General features: G+C 60.8%; 1 protein-coding gene across 1 annotated transcript in view; it reads right to left on the reverse strand.

Annotated features, from left to right (window-relative positions):
* CDS2 (CDP-diacylglycerol synthase 2) overlaps positions 1-20,089 on the reverse strand; it is a 32,371-nt gene that overhangs the window by 7,999 nt on the left and 4,283 nt on the right. Inside the window, exons 2-6 of the mRNA XM_068156499.1 lie at positions 4,842-4,984; positions 3,880-3,976; positions 3,377-3,474; positions 1,941-2,080; positions 1,014-1,072 (exon numbers count right to left, since the gene is read on the reverse strand). Coding sequence (XP_068012600.1) covers positions 1,014-1,072; positions 1,941-2,080; positions 3,377-3,474; positions 3,880-3,976; positions 4,842-4,984 — 537 coding nt within the window. The remainder of the gene's footprint in view (positions 1-1,013; positions 1,073-1,940; positions 2,081-3,376; positions 3,475-3,879; positions 3,977-4,841; positions 4,985-20,089) is intronic.

Genomic DNA, 20,089 nt, shown 5'->3' on the forward strand with positions numbered 1-20,089 from the left:
ATTACAAAGAGGGAGACAGGAAGGGCAGGGAACAGGCAGCAGCAGTCATTCTGGGGCTTGCTCTGCTCAAGCCCAGAGCTGACCTCCACTGGGGAGACTTAGAAATCACTGAATGGAAGTGGTTGGAAGGGACCTCTGGGGAGCTTTGAGTCCAACCCCCCTGCCAAAGCAGGGTCACCTGGGGCAGCTCACACAGGAACTCATCCAGGAGGGGCTGGAAGCTCTCCACAGGAGACTCCACCACTGCTCTGGGCAGCCTGCTCCAGGCCTCCAGCACAAGTTTCTCCTCATGTCAAGGTAGAACCTCCTGGGTTCCATTGTTAGTGTGGCTCCAACTGTTTTCAGCCCACCCCTATCCCACACATCTGCAACAGTCACTGTCTGGGTTGGGTTGGAAGGGACCTCAAAGCTCAGCCAGTTCCAACCCCCTGCCATGGGCAGGGACCCCTCCCACCAGCTCAGCTTGCTCAAGGCCTCATCCAGCCTGGCCTTGAACACCCCCAGGCAGGAGGCACCAACAACCTCCCTGGGCAGCCTGTGCCAGTGTCTCCCCACCCTCAATGAAAAGATTTTCATCCATCCCACTCAGCCTTCTGACTGTGGCAGAGGAGGAGAAGACTGAGAGCTACCCAGGCTCTGTGTGCTGCCTGCTGGAAAGCTCAGACACAAGCAGGGTCTCACTGACACCTGGGAAGAGGGGACAGAGCCAATTAACCCTGGTGGTGATCTACCCTCAGAACCAGGGTTGAGGAGCTTTGTGCTCTCCTCTCAGCTTGCAGAAGGCTTCTGAAGAGCTTCCACAGTGCAGAGAGAAGATGATCCCTGTGTGCAGGGAGGTTCAGGCTTGCTAAGAGCCCACTCTGCCCACAGGAACCTTGCTGCCAGGCAGCACGAGCACAAAGCCAGCAGAGAAGCTGCTCCTGACACTTTGTCCTCTACACAACATTTCCAAGCAGCCTTCATTATTCCTTCTGCCCCCAGCTGGGAGCAGCCAGGCCTTGCATTGCACTTACCATGTAGAACTGGAGGCGATAGTGCTTCTTCACCAGGCTCAGGACAAACATGCAGAAACCTGGAGAGAGAGAGAGAGGAGAAGGAAATGCTGGAAATGGATCTGCAGCAGTGGGAAATGCTGCAGGGCTCCCCAGGACTTCACAAATCAGATTGAGAAAACACTGCCTGTGGAGCCACAAAACACCACTGCCTCAGGGAACACCTGGAGAGGGGAATCCCAGCATGGCTCAGGCTGGAAGGGACCTCAGAGATCATCCACTCCAACCCCCCTGCCATGGGCAGGGAACAGCTCTCAGCCACACTCAGCTGCTCAAGGCCTCATCCAGCCTGGCCTGGAACACCCCCAAGCAGGAGGCAGCCACAGCCTCCCTGGGCAGCCTGGGCCAGGCTCTCACCACCCTCACACTGAAGAGCTTCTTCCTCAGCTCCACTCTAACCCTGCTCTGCCTCACCTTCAAACCATTCCCCCTTGGCCTGGCTCCAGACCCCCTCAGCAAAAGTCTCTCTGCAGCCTTCCTGCAGGATCCCTTCAGCTCCTGGCAGCAGCTCTGAGGTCCCCCTGGAGCCTTCTCCTCTGCAGGCTGCACAGCCCCAGCTCCCTCAGCCTGTGCTCCCAGCAGAGCTGCTCCAGCCCTTGGAGCATCTTTGTGGCCTCCTCTGGCCTCACTCCACAGCTCTGTGTCCTCCTCCTGCTGGGGACCCCAGAGCTGGAGGCAGGATTGGAGGTGAACCACCAACCCTGGCTGCCCCACACAGATTACGGAGGGCCTCACCTAAGAGATTTACCAGCACTGCCCAGACCATGCAGCCAGGCTACAGAGGGAATCTTCTGTGGATAGTGCTTTGGCCACAAGACTCAGGAGAAGAGCAGCTGAAGGAGATCCCTTCCCACCAGCCCAGCCAAGAGTGCCCAGGGTGGTCTCTACCTGTCAAGTAGAGGGCGAAGGAAATGAAGCGGTGATATTTGCTGAGGATCCTCAGGGGCTCCTCCCTCTGCACCAGGGTGAAGAAATAATCTGTCACAGTCTCTCCATAGAAGAAGTAGTTGGCACAGAGCAGGAAGTACCTGTGGAGAAGGCAGATGCTCATTAGCAGGAACCCTGAAAAGGCCTCTGGTGAATCACAGCAAGTGACTGAGCCCTGAGGAGCCAGCACTGCTCTGCCACACAGCAGGAGGCTCTCTGCAAGTGACAGAACTTCACTGCCCCCAGCTGAGAAATGACAGCTTCATGGAGACCAAGAAGGTCACCAGCAGCCTGGCCTGGAGCAGCAATGGAGTGGGCAGCAGGAGCAGGGCAGGGATTGTGCCCCTGGGCTGGGCACTGGGGAGGCCACAGCTTGAGGGCTGGGCTCAGGGTTGGGCTCCTGACTGCCAGGAGGACTTTGAGGGCTGGAGCAGGGCCAGAGAAGGGCAAGGAAGCTGGGGAAGGGTCTGGAGAGCAGGGCTGGGGAGGAGCAGCTGAGGGAGCTGGGGGTGTTCAGCCTGGAGAAAAGGAGGCTGAGGAGAGACCTCCTGGCTCTCTACAGCCCCCTGAGAGGAGGCTGGAGCTGGGGCAGGGTTGGGCTCTGCTCCCTAGTCTCAGGTGACAGAAGGAGAGGAAATGGTCTGAAATTGTGCCAGGGGAGGGTTAGGTTGGAGAGGAGGAAACATTTCTTTGCTGCAAGAGTGCTCAGGGATTGTCCCAGGCTGCCCAGGGAGGTGGTGGAGTCCCCAGCCCTGGAGGTGTTCCAGAACCCTGTGGCCATGGCACTGGGGCCATGGTTTGGTGGCCATGGTGGTGACCTTGGAGGACTCTTCTAACCAGAACAATTCTGTGATTCCAAGATACTGACCTCTCAAGAGCTGGGAGGCTTTTCATCTACACATAGTCACAGAATGATAGAATGGCTTCAGCTGGAGTTCATCCAGTGCCAACCCCCTGCCATGGGCAGGGACACCTCCCCCCAGCCCAGGCTGCTCAAGGCCTCATCCAGCCTGGCCTTCAACACCTCCAGGCAGGAGGCAGCCACAGCCTCCCCTGGGCAACCTGTGCCAAGCTCTCCCCTGCCACTACTCTCAAGCATTTCTTCCTCATCTCCAGTCTCCACCTCCCCTCTCACAGCTCAAAGCCATTGTTCCTCATCCTGGCACTCCCAGCCCTTGTCAAAAGTCCTCCTCAGCATCCCTGGAGCTCCTTCAGCTACTGGAAGGCTGCTCTGAGGTCTCCCTGGAGCCTTCTCTTCTCCAGGCTGAACAGCACAGAGCAATCCCAGGCTGTGTGGTCTGGAGGCAGCCAGATGATCCCCTTGGCCCCTGTGTGCAGTGAGAAGCAGCATGCCTGGGGCACACAGGCCTGGGCAGAGGCAGCAGCTCCTTACTCACCAGCTGAGTGTCCTGAACCAGGGCAGGTCGTAGGAGTGGTACACATTATAGCCAATGGTGATGATCTCGTGGAAGCATTTGATCTGGACACACATGACCTGCACAGACAGACACCCAGCAGCTCTAGCACAGCCTGCTGGATCCTCTCTCTCCCCAAGGAGACACACAACAGGCATGTGCAGAGCAAAAGAGACTTCAGCAGTCACCCTCAGCCTGGCAGGAGGCTCCTGACCCAACATGACCAGCTCACCATGCTGGTTTTCCTTCCCCTTTCCCTGCAGGAGGTTTCCAACAACCTCTTGTCTCAGTTCCAATTACAGCCAGAGGCTGAGCAGCAGGGCTGGGGGTCACAGACTCCTTCCAGGGTTCCTCCATGGACACAGAGACCCAGCAAGCTGAGGAAGAACCTCTGAACCATGAGGCTGTGAGCTGCCCACTCCAGCAACCCTCCCAGGAACCTTCCTCCCCTTCTCCCACTCTGAACACTGGGGCTCCTCACTTACTATTGTCATTAAGACCATGGGTCCCAAGTAGATGATGATGAAGAAGAAGGTGATCATGGCCAGTGTGAGGATGCCTCTCACCCACCAGTTCTTCCATCTAGGAGGGAAAAAGATGCAGAGAAGGTCCAAACAAAGCAAGGCAGCAGGAGAGCACTTCTGCTGCCTCAGCATCACTGGAAGGAAGCTGAGCTCTGCAAGCCCCAAGGTTCCTTCCAGAGCTGCAGAGAGACCTTGCTCCACTGATGAAGGTCTGCTTGCAAGAGCTGCCAAGCTCTGGCTCAGCTCAGCCTCTCCTGTGCTGTGAACCTCACTAGTGCCAGGGCACTGAAATGGGACAGCAGAGTGTCTGCTCCTGCTCTGCCACAGGCTGCCCACCTGGTGGACAAGCTGCATGGCAACTCCACACAGAATGGGGACCACTACCCCTCCTCTGCCTCTTTGCCAGAGGAGACAAGGGCCCTGCTGTGCTGTACAGAGCCTGCCCTGAGCCTCCCCCACCCTCACAGCAGCCAGCACTGCTCCTTCCTCCCCTGGGCTGGAGAGAACATCCTAAATCCTGGCCACAGCCCCATGCTTTTCCCCCTGCACTTCTGCAGAAGTCAAAGCAGGGCTTCAGAGCCACAGCTGAGGGCTGCTGCCAGAGGGGCTGCTGCCAGAGGGGCTGCGCCCAGAGCTAAACCCAAGTGGCTGCAGCCCTACCCAAGGCCTCTCTTCAGCTGCCAAGGCCAGGCTGTGAGGCAGCCCTCCTGCAGTGCTCCTCTGCCACACACAGCAGCCCTGAGCACTGCACTGCTCTCCTCACCACCTCCACCCTCAGAGCCACCTTCCTGCTTGCACCCCAGCGAGGGACAGCTTCCAAGAGCTGCTCCCTCAGCTCCCAGCACCCAGTGCAGGGACAGGAGAAGCACAGGGGGGATGCAGGGGCCTGGCAGCAGAGGGAAACGATGCCCAGTGGGTGCTACCTTGAGGACAGGTTGGAGAGAGCTCTGTTGAGGACCTCTGGAGTGTCATCTGATGTGGGCACTGGGGCTGAGCCTCCAAACTCAGACTTGCTTTCACTGTCTGATGCTGTCTCTCCATCCAGCTTGTTCTCAGACTCTGACTCCTGCAAGTTGAGGACAAAGACCTTTAGTAGGCACAGCACTGAAGGAACTCAGACCAGTCCCCTCCTGCCACCATCCTGCTTCTGCAGGAGAGGAAGAGGAAAAGAAAGCATTCACAGAATCAAGGGAATCATCAAATGGTTTGGGGTGGAAGGGACTTTAGAGATCAGCCAGTTCCAACCCCCTGCCATGGGCAGGGACACCTCCCACCAGCCCAGGCTGCTCCAGGCCCCATCCAACCTGGACTTCAACACCTCCAGGCTTGGAGCCCCCACAACTCCTCTGAGCAGCCTGCTCCAGTGCCTCACTGCCCTCATGGGGAAGAATTTCTTCTTAATGTCCAAGCTCAGTGCAACTTCTTCCAGTCTGAAGCCATCACCCCTGGTCCTCTCACTCCATGTCTTGGTAACAAGTCCCTCCCCAGCTCTCCTGGAGCCCCCTTCAGGTACTGGAATGCTGCTCTAAGGTCTCCCTGGAGCCTTCTCCTCTCCAGGCTGACCAACCCCAACTCCCTCAGCCTGTCCCCACAGGGGAGGTTCTGCAGCCCTCTGATCATCTTCAGGGCCTTCTCTGAATCCATTCCAACAGGTCCATTCTTGTCCATTCTGGGAGGTACAGAGGCTTATTCCTATGACAAACAACCTGAAGTGGCTGAGGTGACCCACAGGAAGGGTTTTACTCTGGAGCCACAGCGAAGAGTCTGCTAGGGAGGCCTCACAGTTGATTAATGAGTGTCTCCAAGTGCACCAAGTGAGTGCTGCAGGGCCACAGCCTCGTTAGCAGGAATTTTCACAAGCTCTCCAGTCCCCAGGCAGGGCTCCAAGAATGCAGCACTGCCCAAATTAGACAGGAAGAAAGGCCTCCAAGTGGACAAGCTCAAGGCTTCCAGACAGGCTTCTCAAGTGCTGACCTCACTGTTGGGCACCACAACCACCTCCTCAGACAAGCTGGAGCGGAAGAGCAGGGCTTATCACTCAGGCCCAGCCATCCTCCCTGGCCACAGGACAAGGCTGATGTTCTGGGAAGAAATACCCTCCCCACCCCTGGGACTGCTCCAGCACTGGGCTCAGAGCAGAGTCCACCCCTTGGGCTGCTCCAGCACTGAGCAGAGTCCTGTGCTCAGGGGTAAACAAATACAGGCAAGGCAGGAGGGGGCTGAAGGCCAGAAAAAGGACTACAGATGAGCTCCTGGCACTCCCACACCTTCTCCCTAGTTCAGTTTTCCTCTGGGCCAGCTCCTGAACAGAGGAAAAATTCCCACTTACAGAATCCCAGCATGGTTGGACTGGAGCTCTGGAGCTCACCCAGTCCAAGCCCCTGCTCCAGCAGGCCTCCCCCAGCAGCTTGCCCAGCAGCACAGTGCCCAGGGGGGGTTGGAAGCTCTCCACACCAGGAGACTCCACAACCTCTCTGGGCAGCCTGCTCCAGGCCTCCAGCACCCTCACAACAAACAACTTTCTCCTCCTCTTCAGGTGGAACCTCCTGGGTGCCAGTTTGTGCCCATTGCCCCTTGGCCTGGCCCTGGGCACCACTCAGCAGAGTCTGGCCCCAGCCCCTTGCCCCCCACAGCTCCTTTAGCTCTTGCTGAGCATTGCTCAGCTCCCCTCTGGGGCTGCTCTTCTGCAGGCTCTCAGCCCCAGGGCTCTCAGCCTTTGCTGCTGTCAGAGCTGCTCCAGGCCCCTCAGCAGCTTCCCAGCCTGCCCTGGACTCTCTCCAGCACTTCCCTGGCCCTCTGCAACTGGGGAGCCCAGAACTGGGTGCTGTATTCCAGCTGCAGCCTCAGCAGGGCAGAGCAGAGGAGGTGTTAACACCTCCAGGGATGAGGAGTTTCTCCTCATCTTCAGGTGGAACCTCCTGGGTTGCAGTTTGTATCCCCCTGCCCTCCCTCACGTCAGCAGCAGAGCTGCATCCTGCTCCTCAGTCCTTGCAGCAAGGCAGCAGAAGGCTGCTCCCTGGGGAGCACTCCTGCAGCAGGCATGGCAGAGCCCCTGCCCTCACTTTCTGCCCTCTGGGCTTCTTTCAAACTCCTGGGAAAGAGATTGTGTGTGCAGGAAAAGCAAGGAGGGAGCCAAGAGGGCTGGGAGCTCTGCAAACAAAGTGGCTTCATCCCCTTGGCCTCCCAGGAAGTGCTCAGAGAGGAGGACCCCCACCAAGACAAGCATCTGCTGGGGCTGGTTTGCTGCCATCAGATGGAGAGGGGTTTGGAGTTCACTGGAGCAGTAAGACTTGAGCAGCTCTTTAGTTAAGGCAGGAAGAGATAATTGCTGCCCTGGCTGTGATCTATCAGTGGCTGCAGGCCAGGTTCTTAAAACAAACCAGGACAGCCAGGCACCATCAGGTGGAGGCAGCTAAAATTAGCCTGGAGCTGGCAGAGAGGACTTCCTGGGACGAGGGAAGCAGCAGCCTCACACCCTGCAGCACCTCCTCCTCCTCCTCCTCACCTTGCTCACTTCTTTCCATTCCCAGCAGCTGGGAAGGAAGAGGAAAGGAAAACTCAACACCCACAGAGGGGCTGGGGAGCTGACAGAGAAACACAACTTCCAGTACCCAAAGGGGCTCCAGGAGAGCTGGGGAGGGACTTTGGATAAGAGCTTGGAGTGGCAGGATGAGAAACAGTGGCTTTGAGCTGGGAGAGGGGAGACTGAGACTGGAGATGAGGAAGAAATTGTTGAGAGTGAGGGTGAGGAGAGCCTGGCACAGGCTGCCCAGGGAGGCTGTGGATGTCCCCTGCCTGGAGGTGTTGAAGGCCAGGCTGGATGAGGCCTTGAGCAGCCTGGGCTGGTGGGAGGTGTCCCTGCCCGTGGCAGGGGGTTGGAACTGGATGCTCCTGCAGGCACTGCCCACGGCTCCTGCAGGCTCTGCCCGCGGCTCCTGCAGGCAGGCACTGCCCGCGGCTCCTGCAGGCAGGCACTGCCCGCGGCTCCTGCAGGCAGGCTCTGCCCGCGGCTCCTGCAGGCAGGCACTGCCCGCGGCTCCTGCAGGCACTGCCCGCGGCTCCTGCAGACACTGCCCGCGGCTCCTGCAGACACTGCCCGCGGCTCCTGCAGGCAGGCACTGCCCGCGGCTCCTGCAGACACTGTCCACAGCTACTGCAGGCAGACACTGCCCGCGGCTCCTGCAGGCAGGCACTGCCCGCGGCTCCTGCAGGCACTGCCCGCGGCTCCTGCAGGCAGGCACTGCCCGCGGCTCCTGCAGGCTCTGCCCGCGGCTCCTGCAGGCAGACACTGTCCACAGCTACTGCAGGCAGACACTGCCCGCGGCTCCTGCAGGCACTGCCCGCGGCTCCTGCAGGCAAGCACTGCCCGCGGCTCCTGCAGGCAGGCACTGCCCGCGGCTCCTGCAGGCACTGCCCGCGGCTCCTGCAGGCAGACACTGCCCGCGGCTCCTGTAGGCAGACACTGCCCGCGACTCCTGCAGGCACTGCCCGCGGCTCCTGCAGGCAGGCACTGCCCGCGGCTCCTGCAGGCTCTGCCCGCGGCTCCTGCAGGCAGGCTCTGCCCGCGGCTCCTGCAGGCAGACACTGCCCACGGCTACTGCAGGCAGACACTGCCCGCGGCTCCTGCAGGCAGGCACTGCCCGCGGCTCCTGCAGGCAGACACTGCCCGCGGCTCCTGCAGGCACTGCCCGCGGCTCCTGCAGGCACTGCCCGCGGCTCCTGCAGGCGCTGCCCGCGGCTCCTGCAGGCAGACACTGCCCGCGGCTCCTGCAGGCACTGCCCGCGGCTCCTGCAGGCAGGCACTGCCCGCGGCTCCTGCAGGCAGACACTGCCCGCGGCTCCTGCAGGCAGACACTGCCCGCGGCTCCTGCAGGCAGGCACTGCCCGCGGCTCCTGCAGGCACTGCCCGCGGCTCCTGCAGGCAGGCACTGCCCGCGGCTCCTGCAGGCACTGCCCACGGCTCCTGCAGGCAGGCACTGCCCGCGGCTCCTGCAGGCACTGCCCGCGGCTCCTGCAGGCAGACACTGCCCGCGGCTCCTGCAGGCAGACACTGCCCGCGGCTCCTGCAGGCAGGCTCTGCCCGCGGCTCCTGCAGGCACTGCCCGCGGCTCCTGCAGGCAGGCACTGCCCGCGGCTCCTGCAGGCAGGCTCTGCCCGCGGCTCCTGCAGACACTGCCCGCGGCTCCTGCAGGCAGACACTGCCCGCGGCTCCTGCAGGCAGGCTCTGCCCGCGGCTCCTGCAGACACTGCCCGCGGCTCCTGCAGGCAGACACTGCCCGCGGCTCCTGCAGGCAGGCTCTGCCCGCGGCTCCTGCAGGCAGGCTCTGCCCGCGGCTCCTGCAGGCAGGCTCTGCCCGCGGCTCCTGCAGACACTGCCCACGGCTCCTGCAGGCAGACACTGCCCGCGACTCCTGCAGGCACTGCCCACGGCTCCTGCAGACACTGCCCACGGCTCCTGCAGACACTGCCCGCGGCTCCTGCAGACACTGCCCGCGGCTCCTGCAGACACTGCCCGCGGCTCCTGCAGACACTGCCCGCGGCTCCTGCAGGCTCTGCCCGCGGCTCCTGCAGACACTGCCCGCGGCTCCTGCAGGCTCTGCCCGCGGCTCCTGCAGGCAGGCACTGCCCGCGGCTCCTGCAGGCTCTGCCCGCGGCTCCTGCAGGCAGGCACTGCCCGCGGCTCCTGCAGGCTCTGCCCGCGGCTCCTGCAGGCAGGCACTGCCCGCGGCTCCTGCAGGCAGACACTGCCCGCGGCTCCTGCAGGCTCGCACTGCCCGCGGCTCCTGCAGGCTCGCACTCCCCGCGGCTCCTGCAGGCTCTGCCCGCGGCTCCTGCAGGCAGGCTCTGCCCGCGGTTCCTGCAGACACTGCCCGCGGCTCCTGCAGGCAGACACTGCCCGCGGCTCCTGCAGGCGCTGCCCGCGGCTCCTGCAGACACTGCCCGCGGCTCCTGCAGGCGCTGCCCGCGGCTCCTGCAGACACTGCCCGCGGCTCCTGCAGGCAGACACTGCCCGCGGCTCCTGCAGGCACTGCCCACGGCTCCTGCAGGCAGACACTGCCCGCGGCTCCTGCAGACACTGCCCGCGGCTCCTGCAGGCAGACACTGCCCGCGGCTCCTGCAGGCAGACACTGCCCGCGGCTCCTGCAGGCAGGCGCTGCCCGCGGCTCCTGCAGGCTCTGTCATGGTGCTTCCAGAGAGCACCACAGAGGCAAGCAAGGTCTGTCAGGATAAAGGCACACTGTCAGGGGAAGAGACCTCCAGAGCCCATCCAGCCCAATGCCCTGCAGTCAGCAGGGACATCCTCCACTGCATCAGGTTGCCCAGAGCCTTGTTGAGCCTTACCTTGAGTATCTCCAGGGCTGGGGCTGCAACCTGTTGCAGTGTTCCAGCAGCCTCCTGGTGCAGAACCTGTCTGCAGTTTGAAGCCATTGCCCCTAGGCCTGTCCCTGCAGGCCCTTGTGTGGTGGGTTGAAGTTTCCCCCCCCAGCATTAACTTTGCCAGAGCAACTCAGAAGTTAAAGGCACAGCCTAAAACCACCACACCTTGTAAACAGTCTCCCTCCACCCTGACAGGGTCCCACATCAACCCCAGGGCTGGTTCCTGCCACCTTTCCTGCTTGCTCAGTGGAAGCCTGATGGGAGGCAGAAGAAAACATTTTCCCTGTTGGAAGAAATTCCTACTTACAAGCCAGGGATGGGGAACATCTTAACCTCCTGCCTCTGGATACAGCTGAGCAGCACCAGGAGCCAGCTCTTGGAGAGCAGCGGCAGTGGTGGCCTCTGGGGTCTGTCCTGGGACCTGTGCTGTGCAACACTTATCAATGCTACAGGCAGAGGGACCCAGGCACCAGCAGCAGTGTGCAGATGGCACCAGAGGGACAGGAGGGCATCCAGAGGCACCTGGGCAGGCTGGAGAGGTGACCCAAGGGGAACCTCATGAGGCTCAACAAGATCAAGTGCAGGTCCTGCACCTGGGCTGAACAATCCTCACTCTCAATGCAGGCTGGGGGAGGAGGAGGGGAGAGAAATCAGCCCTGGGGTAAAGGACTTGGGGGTTCTGAGGGGGGAGAAGCTGGCCAGGAGCAGGCAGTGTGAGACTGCAGCACAGAAGGCAAACCACAGCCTGGGCTGCATCCAAAGCAGCATTGCCAGCAGAGCCAGAGAGGTGATTCTGCCACTCTGCTCAGGCCTCACCTGGAGTAACTGTGTGCAGCTCTGGAGCCCTCAACACAGGAAGGACATGGAGCTGATGGAGAGGGCCCAGAGGAGGGCCACAAAAATGATCATGGGGCTGGAGCAGCTCTGCTACAGGACAGGCTGAGGGAGTGTTCAGCCTGGAGAAAAGAAGGCTCTGGGAAGACCATAGAGCAGCCTTCCAGCACCTGAAGTAGGCAACAAGAAGGGTGGAGAGAGACTGCCTGCAAGGGCCTGCAGGGACAGGCCCAGGGGCAATGGCTTCAAACTGCAGACAGGTTCTGCACCAGGAGGCTGCTGGAACACTGCCACAGGCTGCCCAGAGAAGTAGTTGAGGCCCCAGCCCCGGAGATATTCAAGGTGAGGCTCAACAGGGCTCTGAGCAACCTGATCCAGTGATGTCCCTGTTGACTGCAGGGGGTTGGACTGGATGACCTTTGGAGGTCCCTTCCAACCCAAACCCTTCTGAGGTTCTATGATCCTCCTCTCCCTGATGTTAGCAGCAGTGTGGGGATGACACAGGCCATTATGCCAGATATAGGCTGTGGAGAGGACTCAGTAGCTGACACTATTTTTATACCTTGCATGCAAACTGCACCAGCAGCCTACAAATCACCAGTTTAGGCAGCTGAGTGGGGTGCTAAAGAACTTGGTTAAGCCTGAGCGTGATGCACCCTGAGCTGGGCTACTTAATCCAGCTGTGCCATTGCCTTGGGAACAGCCTCCTGGCACCTCCCCACTGCACAGCAGAGCCAGGCAGGCCCCAGCCCCGCAGGGCCGGCAGACAGCAGGTCCCAGCCCCGCAGGGCCATCACGCAGCGGGTCCCAGCCCCGCAGGGCCATCTCACAGCGGGTCCCAGCCCCGCAGGGCCATCTCACAGCGGGTCCCAGCCCCGCAGGGCCATCGCACAGCGGGTCCCAGCCCCGCAGGGCCATCACACAGCGGGTCCCAGCCCCGCAGGGCCATCACACAGCGGGTCCCAGCCCCGCAGGGCCATCACGCAGCGGGTCCCAGCCCCGCAGGGCCATCACACAGCGGGTCCCAGCCCCGCAGGGCCATCACGCAGCGGGTCCCAGCCCCGCAGGGCCATCACGCAGCGGGTCCCAGCCCCGCAGGGCCATCGCGCAGCGGGTCCCAGCCCCGCAGGGCCATCACACAGCGGGTCCCAGCCCCGCAGGGCCATCACGCAGGAGGTCCCAGCCCCGCAGGGCCATCGCGCAGCGGGTCCCAGCCCCGCAGGGCCGGCAGGCAGCGGGTCCCAGCCCCGCAGGGCCATCACACAGCGGGTCCCAGCCCCGCAGGGCCATCACACAGCGGGTCCCAGCCCCGCAGGGCCGGCAGGCAGCGGGTCCCAGCCCCGCAGGGCCATCGCGCAGCGGGTCCCAGCCCCGCAGGGCCATCGCACAGCGGGTCCCAGCCCCGCAGGGCCATCACACAGCGGGTCCCAGCCCCGCAGGGCCATCACACAGCGGGTCCCAGCCCCGCAGGGCCGGCAGGCAGCGGGTCCCAGCCCCGCAGGGCCATCACACAGCGGGTCCCAGCCCCGCAGGGCCATCACACAGCGGGTCCCAGCCCCGCAGGGCCGGCAGGCAGCGGGTCCCAGCCCCGCAGGGCCATCGCGCAGCGGGTCCCAGCCCCGCAGGGCCATCGCACAGCGGGTCCCAGCCCCGCAGGGCCATCACGCAGGAGGTCCCAGCCCCGCAGGGCCATCGCACAGCGGGTCCCAGCCCCGCAGGGCCATCGCGCAGCGGGTCCCAGCCCCGCAGGGCCATCACGCAGCGGGTCCCAGCCCCGCAGGGCCAGCACGCAGCGGGTCCCAGCCCCGCAGGGCCGGCAGGCAGCGGGTCCCAGCCCCGCAGGGCCATCGCGCAGCGGGTCCCAGCCCCGCAGGGCCGGCAGGCAGCGGGTCCCAGCCCCGCAGGGCCATCACGCAGCGGGTCCCAGCCCCGCGGGATGAACACCAGAGAGCAACACTTCCCACTGCAGCAGCGAGGCAGGGAGCAGGCAGCAGGGCAGCACTGGGGGCAGAGGCGGCACTGGGAGCACTGGGGGCAGGGCGGCACTGGGGCACAGGCAGCACTGGGAGCACTGGGAGCACTGGGGGCAAGGGAGTGATGCTCACTGAGGGCTATCGGTGCAAACTGAAGCTCATTACTGAGTCGCTGCCTCTGCAGAGAGCTCCTGGCTGCCAGGGGCTGGGCTCTGCTGAGCCTGCCAGACTGCAGGGCTGGGCTGTGCAAGCAGCCCCCCCCAGTGCCAGCACAAACAGTGCTGCAGGGGCTCTGGGGCTCATGGATGGCCTCTATCACCAGCTCTGCACTCCCTCAAGAAGCAGCAGTTGCCCATGAGGAGAGTTGCACACTGGAATCACCTCCAAGGGAGGCAGTGCAGTCCCTCCATGGGGCAGTTTCAGCCTCAGCTTGGCAGGCTGCTGGCTCAGCTCCTTCCAACTCCACCAGCACCTAGAGAGGTTGGAGCAGCTGGTCCCTGGGGTCCCTGGCAGGGGGTTGGAGCTGGCTGAGTTCTAAGGTCCCTTCCAGCCCAGCCCATCTGATGGATCTGTCAACACTGACCTCACCACAACCTCCTCTGAGGTTTCCAGACCATCAAGTCCCACCAGGGTCCCCCTGAACAAGATGCTCCCCAAATGAAACCACAGCCCCATGCTGGGGAGTAGAATGGAACAGGAATAGAATGGAATAGGAATAGAATGGAACAGGAATAGAAATAACCAGGTTGGAAAAGACCTTCGAGATCATCCAGTCCAACCTATCCCCCAGCACCACCTGATCAACTCAACCATGGCACCAAGGGCCTCATCCAGGCTCTTCTTAAACACTTCCACTGATGGTGACTCCACCACCCCCCTGGGCAGCACATCCCAATGGCCAATCACTCTCTCTGTGAATAATTTCTTCCTAACATCCAGCCTAAAGCTCCCCTGGCACAGCTTGAGACTGTGTCCTCTTGTTCTGGTGCTGATTCTGGTGCCCTTCATCCCCCCACTCCCCCCAGGTGCTGCTGGGCAGAGCTGTCTCCAGCTGCACTGCTTCCATGGCCTCTCAGCACACCTCTCCCTCACCAGTTGTTTTTTTTCCCCCCCCTGTGCCTCTCTCTCCTCCCAGGCAGAGCAAAGCTGTGCCAGGATGTTAGAAATCTGTGTGGATGATGCAGAGCTGGGAAACAATTAAAAGCCTTAATTAGAGCACAGCAAACTGCCCCTCCAGCTCCCTTTGTTTTCCTGCTGCTTTCACAGGGACAGCATTAAGGCTACTAAAGCACCATCAGGGGCTGGAGGTTTTCCAGCCTGGCTACCAGCACTGAAATACCAAACTGCAGGACTCAGATCTGCCTGGGCAGCACCATGGCAAGGCCAGCTTCACACCATCCTCCCCACACTGAAGGCTTCTAAAAGGATCAAGGGGATGAGGAGTGCAGGATGAAATCAAGACAGCCATGAGCACTTTAGCCCAAACTGTTCACTTCCACACAACTCTGCTACAGAGACAGCCTGGGAGAGCTGGGGCTGCTCAGCCTGGAGGAGGGAAGGCCCCAGGGAGACCTTAGAGCTGGCTGGAAGGCACCTCAAAGCTCATCCAGTTCCAAACCCTCTGCCATGGGCAGGGACACCTCCCACCAGCACAGGCTGCTCAAGGCAGCCCAACCTGGCCTTGAACATCTCCAGGGAGGAGACAACCACAGCCCCCCTGGGCAGCCTGTGCCAGAGTCTCCCCACCCCCACTCTCAACAATTTCTTCCTCATCTCCAGTCTCAATCTCCCCTCTCCCAGCTCAAAGCCATTGTCCCTCTGCCCTGGCACCCCCAGCCCTTGTCAAAATCCCTCCCCAGCTCTTCTGCATCCTCCTTCAGGCACTGGAAGGTTGCCCCTAAGGTCTCCCTGGAGCCTTCTCCTCTCCAGGCTGAACAGCCCCAACTCTCCCAGCCTGGCCCCACAGGGGAGGTTCTGCAGCCCTCTGATCATCTTGGTGGCCTCCTCTGGACCTGCTCCAGCAGTTGCAGGTCCTTGTGCTGGGGGCAAGACACCTCCTTGCTGTAGCAGTGACATCAGCAGCTCTAAAGATCATTTGTGACCAAGTCTGTTGCCACTTCAAAGCAAGGCAGAGGGAGAAAGGATGTGCCTCAGCTTCCTTCAGCCCCCTTCACCCCTGCAGCCATGTGGTGAGAGCTGGCTGCTCACAGCTCCATCTCACAGAGGAAGCTGTGAGCACTCAGGCTTGGGGTGTTATTTTTTTGCCCCAGTATCAGTGACATGATCTCAGTTGTCATGGAAACAAGGCAGCTCCCTCCCTGGCAGAAAGGTTCTGCCCAATAGAGAGGCTGGGAGATGAAATTAGTGGAAGGAATTGCCGTGATCTGTGCACCTCTCCTGAGGCAAGGTGCTGGTTTGTTCAGCCTTGCTGCTGGATCTCAGCAAAGAGCTCTGCCAGGTAAAGCCAACACAGTGCTGGAGAGAAAAGCAGAGCTGCTGCTTCAGGCAACAAACCTGAGAGCCACTGGAGAGCAGGGACCCGTCCAGAGGGACCCAGGCTGGCTGCAGAGCTATGCCCAAGCCAGCTCCAGGAAGGTCAACAAGGCCAAGGGCAAGGTTCCTGCAGCTGGGTCAGGACAACCCCAAGGGTGAGGATTAGCTCCAGAGCAGCCTTGAGGAGAAGGCCCTGGGGGTGTCAGGTAGTGACAAACTCCCCAGGAGCCAGCACTGGGCCCTGGCAGCCCAGAGCCAGCTGAGTGCTGAGCTGCAGCCAGAGCAGGGAGAGCAGCAGCACAGGGAGGGGATTCTGCCCCTCTGCTCTGCTCTGCTCAGCCCCCACCTGCAGCACTGCCTCCAGCCCTGGGGCCCCCAGCACAAGAAGGACCTGGAGCTGCTGGAGAGGTCCAGAAGAGGTCATGATGATGACCAGAGGCTGGAGAACCTCCCCTGTGGGGAGCAGCTGAGAGAGTTGGGGCTGTTCAACATGGAGAAGAGGAAGGCTCCAGGGAGACCTCAGAGCAACCTTCCAGTAGCTGAAGTGAGTATAGGATTGCTGGGGAGGGACTTTTGACAAGGGCTGGGAGTGCTAGGACAAGAGGTAATGGAGTGAAGCTTGAGGAAGGCAGACTGAGAGTGGAGATGAGGAAGAAATTGTTGGCAGTGAGGGTGGGGAGAGACTGGGAGAGGCTGCCCAGGGAGGTGCTTGAGGCTCCATCCCTGCAGACATTCAAAGTCAAACTTGATGTGGCCCTGAGCAACCTGCTGTAGTTGGAGGAGTCCCTGCTGACCACAGTGGGGCTGGACAAGGTGACCTTTGAGGGCCCCCTCCAAGCTGATGCTGCCTGTGATTCTTCACTGCTTTACCTGCACAGCTCCCCCAGCTGCTGTGCCATGGCCAAAGCCACCTTGGCAGACTCCACAAGGTGACACCAAGGCAAGAAACCCTCTTGGTACCCCTTAGTTATAGGATCTTATGTTAGAGGTTTACAAGCTCAGAAGGGTGGACGAAGAGAGAGAAGTTTGGAGACCATGACCACCAGAAAGGAGCAGCAAACAAGTGTCCAGGCTTGAGCTCACAGAATCATTTGCCTGGAAAAGGCCTCTGAGATCATCCACTCCAACCTCTCCCTACCTCTCCCAAGGCTGGGGCCAAACCACAGCCCTCAGCACCACATCTCTCCATCTTTTAAACCCCCTCCAGGGATGGGGATCCAACCACCTCCCTGGGCAGACAGTTCCAGCCCTTGAGAACCATTTCAGTGGAGAACTTTCTCCTAATGTCCAACCTAAACCTTCCCCTGGTGCAAGCCAAGGCCAGCTCCTCTCCTCCTGTCACTTGTTACCAGGGAGCACAGACCAACCCCCACCTGGCTCCAACCTCCTTGCAAGGAGCTGTACAAAGCCAGAAGGTCTCTCCTCAGCCTCCTCTTCTCCAGGCTGAAGGACCCCAACTCCTTCAGCTGCTCCTCATTTGTCCCAGGGTGCCAAAGAAGCACAGAGTAGCTCATGGCCCATGCTGCTGCTCTCAAGGGGAATGCTTCAGCTTCTTGTGCTGTGAGGTTACCTGCAGGATAATTGAGTTCAAGCTCCTCATGCCCCCCTGTCACACTCTCCCATCAAGCTGGTGCCTAGTGGAGACTCAAAAAAACCCCAACTAAGCTCAGGTTTCATTGAGGATGACAGGGGACTCTCTTCCCTAGCCCAAAACCCCACATTTCAGTTGCAGGCAGGCACAGAAATGAGGCCATGGCTAAAAACGGAGCCCATTAGCAGAGGAGCTCACAGAAAGCAGCAATGCCTGCAGAGTGCCTGAAATCAGAGCCTCCCAGCATGGCTCAGGCTGGAAAGGAGCTCAGAGATCATCCCCTCCAACCCCTCTGCCATGGGCAGGGACAGCTCTCAACCAGGCTCAGCTGCTCAAGGTCTCATCCAGGCAGGAGGCAGCCACAGCCTCCCTGGGCAGCCTGGGCCAGGCTCTCACCACCCTCACACTGAAGAGCTTCTGCCTCAGCTCCACTCTAACCCTGCTCTGCCTCACCTTCAAACCATCCCCCCTCGGCCTGGCTCCAGACCCCCTCAGCAAAAGTCTCTCTGCAGCCTTCCTGCAGGATCCCTTCAGCTCCTGGCAGGCAGCTCTGAGGTCCCCCTGGAGCCTTCTCCTCTGCAGGCTGCACAGCCCCAGCTCCCTCAGCCTGTGCTCCCAGCAGAGCTGCTCCAGCCCTTGGAGCATCTTTGTGGCCTCCTCTGGCCTCACTCCACAGCTCTGTGTCCTTCTCCTGCTGGGGACCCCAGAGCTGGAGGCAGGATTGGAGGTGAGGTGTGAGCAGAGCAGAGCCCAGGGGCAGAATCCCCTCTGCTGCCCTGCTGCCCACCCTGCTCTGGCTGCAGCCCAGCACACAGCTGCCTTTGGGCTGCAGGAGGGCACTGCTGGCTCCTGGGGAGCTGCTCAGCACCCCCAAGGCTCTTTCTTCAGGGCTGCTCTCAACCTGTGTCTGGGGTTAGCCTGAGGCAGCTGCAGGACCTTGCACTGTGATTTGTTTAACCTCCTGCAGTTGGCTCTGGCTCTCTTCTCAAACCTGCCAAGACCCTTCTGGATGGATCCCTGCCCTCAAGTGAGTCCTGAGCACCACACAGCTTGGTGTCAGCAGCAGACCTGCTGAGGGTGCCTCAATGCCACTGCCCACAGCACTGACAAAGATGTCAACCAGCAGGCAATGCCAGCAGCCAGCTGGGCTCAGCAGAGCTGAGCAGTTAGCAGCACAACAGTTTGAGATCAGAGCCTGATCTCAGTGTCAGCAAATCTGATTCAGGCCAAGTCCAGCACCCCTGTGACTCACCCAGCACCCACTTAATCCTCTGGCCCCCAGCACAGCTCTCACTCTGGGCTCTGTTTATTCCAGCAAAGCAAGAAGGGAAAGGCATCAGGCTCCAAGCCCTTTCCAGAAGCTATTGTATACAAAAGAGCACAAAAATAGGCTGCTGGCTCTGGCACTCCCCCAGAGCTTCCTACTGCTAATAAAAGGACCTTGCCTCCCACTCTGAGCCATGGGATGGAGATGCTTTGGAGACAGGCTCAGTGCTGGGTCTAACTGGCAGCCTGCTATGGTGGCATTTACCAGGCTGGCAGATTTTGGTGTAGAGTTATAGAATCAGAGACTTGTTTTGTTGGGAAAAGCCCTCTGAGATCTCCCAGCCCAACAACAACCCAGCACCACCATGGTCACAGGGTCCTGGAACACCTCCAGGGCTGGGGACTCCACCACCACCTCCCTGGGCAGCCTGGGACAATCCCTGAGCACTCCTGCAGCAATGAAATTTTCCCTCATCTCCAACCTCAGCCTCCCCTGGCACAATTCCAGGCCATTTCCTCTCCTTCTATCACCTGAGACTAGGGAGCAGAGCCCAGCCCCCACCTGCCTCCAACCTCCTTTCAGGCAGGTGTAGAGAGCCAGGAGGTCTCCCCTCAGCCTCCTCTTCTCCACAATGAACAAACTCACTTCCCCCAGCCCTGCTCTCCAGACCCTTCCCCAGCTTTGTTGCCCTTCTCTGGCCCTGCTCCAGCCCTCCCTGTCCTGCTTGGGGTGAGGAGCACAGCTGAAGTGCACTCTGCTAGCAGACCTCAGGCTGCTGCCATCTCTCCAGCAGGAAGGAGGCTCTGCTGCAGCAGAAGCCAAGCAAAGTGCTGCTTGGTGTCAAGCCCAAGACAACATTAAGAGCTATTACAAACATAAGCCTTTGGGGTGGGTCTGGAAGAGGCCTTGTACCTTCTGCCTGCCTTCACTGCAGATGGAGAGAGGAGCAGTGCAGAGGTGTGTTGGGGTTTGGGCTGACAAGAACCTCATTATTCATTGACTCACAGAATGGTTTGGGTTGGAAGTGATCTCAAAGCTCAGCCAGTTCCAGCCCCCTGCCAGGGGCAGGGACACCTCCCACCAGCCCAGGCTGCTCCAGGCCTCATCCAGCCTGGCCCTGAACACCTCCAGGCAGCAGGCAGCCACAACCTCCCCTGGGCAGCCTGTGCCAGGGTCTCCCCACCCCCACTCTCAACAATTCCTTCCTCCTCTCCAGTCTCACTCTCCCCTCTCCCAGCTCTAAGCCACTGTCCCTTGCCCTGGCACTCCCAGCCCTTGTCCAAAGTCCCTCCCCAGCTCTCCTGCAGCCCTTCAGGTACTGGAAGGCTAATCTAAGGTCTGCCTGGAGCCTTCTCTAGCCTTAACAGCCCCAACTCTCCCAGCCTGTCCCCACAGGAGAGCTTCTCCTGCTCTCTAATCATCTTCATGGCTTCTTCTGGACCCTCCCCAGCAGCTCCAGGTCCTTCTTGTGCTGGGGCCCCAGAGCTGGAGGCAGTGCTGCAGGTGGGGGCTGAGCAGAGCAGAGCAGAGCAGAGGGGCAGAATCCCCTCCCTATGCTGCTGCTCTCCCTGCTCTGGCTGCAGCTCAGCACTCAGCTGGCTCTGGGCTGCCAGGGACCACTGCTGGTTCCTGGGG

The sequence above is a fragment of the Melanerpes formicivorus genome, unplaced genomic scaffold, assembly GCF_026170545.1.
Source record: "Melanerpes formicivorus ecotype bairdi unplaced genomic scaffold, bMelFor1.0.p_v2 SCAF_34, whole genome shotgun sequence".
Taxonomy (NCBI): domain Eukaryota; kingdom Metazoa; phylum Chordata; class Aves; order Piciformes; family Picidae; genus Melanerpes; species Melanerpes formicivorus.